Raw genomic sequence first — 2294 nt, 5'->3', positions numbered from 1 at the left:
GTCAAAGAAAAATTCTGTTATATTTTGCATTCCTCTATAGCTCACGTCATTCGATGTTAACGGAAGACTAATCATATTTCCTAGGAAGAACTTTTAAAATTTTATATCACAGTGAGAAGAGTATAAAATTAGGGTCATGTGTTTCATTTTTTTCAAGAATAAATTTTGGTAAGTCTAGACATGTAAAAAGATCTCTCTAAATACTTGATCAAGAAAAAAGTAAATTATGCCCTTAACTTCAGAGAAAAACTATATACTAAATGCTGGTTCTTTAGACAAGCAAATCATTACAACTAAGCTTAACTCTTCATGAAAAGGCACATGGAGTCCTTAATTCAGTTATTAGAGTTTACTTTTAGAACCACTCAAGTCTTGCCAAATGTTCATTTTCCTATATACAACGGAGTCAGCTACTCTCCAGTGCCTATGCCAGGACAGTCTATTAGAAACTAGTTAAAAAGCAGATACCTTTATCAGAGTATGTGTGTTCTAATGCGTGGAGATCAGGCAATAGGTGAATACAGTTTATGCAGCAGTAGGTGAAGAAATCAAGGATGACCACTTTTCCACATAGATCCTTGTAGACAGAAAGAGGCTCTTCTGTGTTCAGCCATTCTAATCCTGAAATTTGCACAAAATAAATTACAATAATTAAAGGAAAAGACAAAGAGAAAGATGATTTATCTAAAACTTTCCATTAAAGTGTGAACCTCTGTTAAAAAAAAAAGAATAAAATGTGAACCTTTGTTTTTTTCTAAGATCAGTGAAGATAGGCAAACAACTTAAAAGTTGATAGCACTATTTAAAAGCTGTGGCAGTTGAATTTATTTTGTTTATTAAGAACCACCTTTTTCTGTCTACAAATAAGAGAAAAAAAAATGCTGTATCGTCATGATTGTAACAAGATATGTATTTGTGATTTGAAGGAAAAGACCAAGAAGCTTAGAGATTAAAGGCCTGAGGAGGGGAGAAAGAAGAAAAGCAGGGGAGATAGACAGGGGCAGGAGAAGTAGGAAGAGTAGAGTGGGAAAGCTGCTACTATGAGGCAGTCTGCAAATATAGCAAGAAAAAGCTACTAAATTCTTTCAGAATTAGTGTGATAGCATGTGTGTAAAAGGGAGTAAGATCAATACACTTAGGCAAAAAAAGAAGAAATATCAAATATTAAGAGGCCCTAACTGCACACACAATTAGGTATCAAATGATCTATTGAGAATGAAGGTCAAGCTTAAGAATAGTAAGACATGACAAATATCAAGAAAGGAACAAAATGTATGTAAGAATAAACATATCAAATGACTGAGCCAATATCATAAAACAGAATCTGAAATGTTCTGGATTTCGATGATACCCCAACTACAAAATAAATATTTTAAGTGCAAAGTTAAGCATAATACACTGTTAGAGATTCCACAGATGCAACATTAATATTGATGAAGAACATGTTCCCGTCCCTCCAAAGAAAAGAACAACAAAATCTCAATCTGTACTTTTGTAAATCAGTATAATTATTTGACTATGATTTAACTTTAACTTTGTAGTATGAAGAAATATTTTTTTAAACTAATATTAAAAGTACAGTATTCCTATTTAACCAATTTAAGAAAACAAAGATAAGTTTATTGCTTATAAGTAAATGAATAGAGCTATTAAAACTATTAATTATATCTTGAATCAGGTATTTGTATATATTTTATAGCAACTGAAAGCCAAATTTGGGTGGGATGAGTATATAGTGACAGCTAATGACCAAAAACAGTAACTGGAGTTATTCAATTATAACAAAATTCTAGAAAAAAAATCTGCAGATCCAACTAGTATTCCTTCCAATTAGTCCAAATTAGTGAGGCTTCAGGGTAAAGCGACCTCTTGATTATCCATTTTGATAAAGTGTAATTGTATACCAGATCAAGCAAATATACATAACTTCATGCTAATTAATGTATATTTCATATCCTACTTGCAAAATATTTATGAATCCGTCTTCCATAACTTTTCTATAAATAGTTATGGGTGACTTAGATTGGGGGTTTAGGGAAAGAATTATTTCATTTCAGTTATGGTGCTAGGTACTTACCAGGCTTAATAATAATATATAGTAACAAAAATTATCTTTTTGTTGAATACAATAAAAAGATGCCAACATTTAGTAAGTTCTCCTGTGAATAAAGAACTTTTCATATATTACCTCAAATACACATAACCCTGAAAGGTAAAAATACACTTTACAAGTGAGAAAAGGCTTGCAGAAGTCAAGTAACTTGCTCAATATTACACAGCTAGTATATGGAAAA

At 31.3% G+C, this 2294-nt stretch overlaps 1 protein-coding gene across 1 annotated transcript in view; it reads right to left on the bottom strand.

The window, feature by feature from the left end:
• Positions 1 to 2294, bottom strand: part of NHLRC2 (NHL repeat containing 2) — a gene marked incomplete at its 5' end in the record, with an annotated part of 60951 nt that overhangs the window by 56624 nt on the left and 2033 nt on the right. The window contains one exon of the mRNA XM_008571031.1: positions 469 to 621. Coding sequence (XP_008569253.1) covers positions 469 to 621 — 153 coding nt within the window. The remainder of the gene's footprint in view (positions 1 to 468; positions 622 to 2294) is intronic.

This window comes from Galeopterus variegatus, unplaced genomic scaffold, assembly GCF_000696425.1.
Source record: "Galeopterus variegatus unplaced genomic scaffold, G_variegatus-3.0.2 Scaffold654, whole genome shotgun sequence".
NCBI lineage: Eukaryota > Metazoa > Chordata > Mammalia > Dermoptera > Cynocephalidae > Galeopterus > Galeopterus variegatus.
The sequence above is the reverse complement of the archived record's forward strand: the minus strand, read 5'-3'. Positions and strand labels throughout refer to the sequence as shown.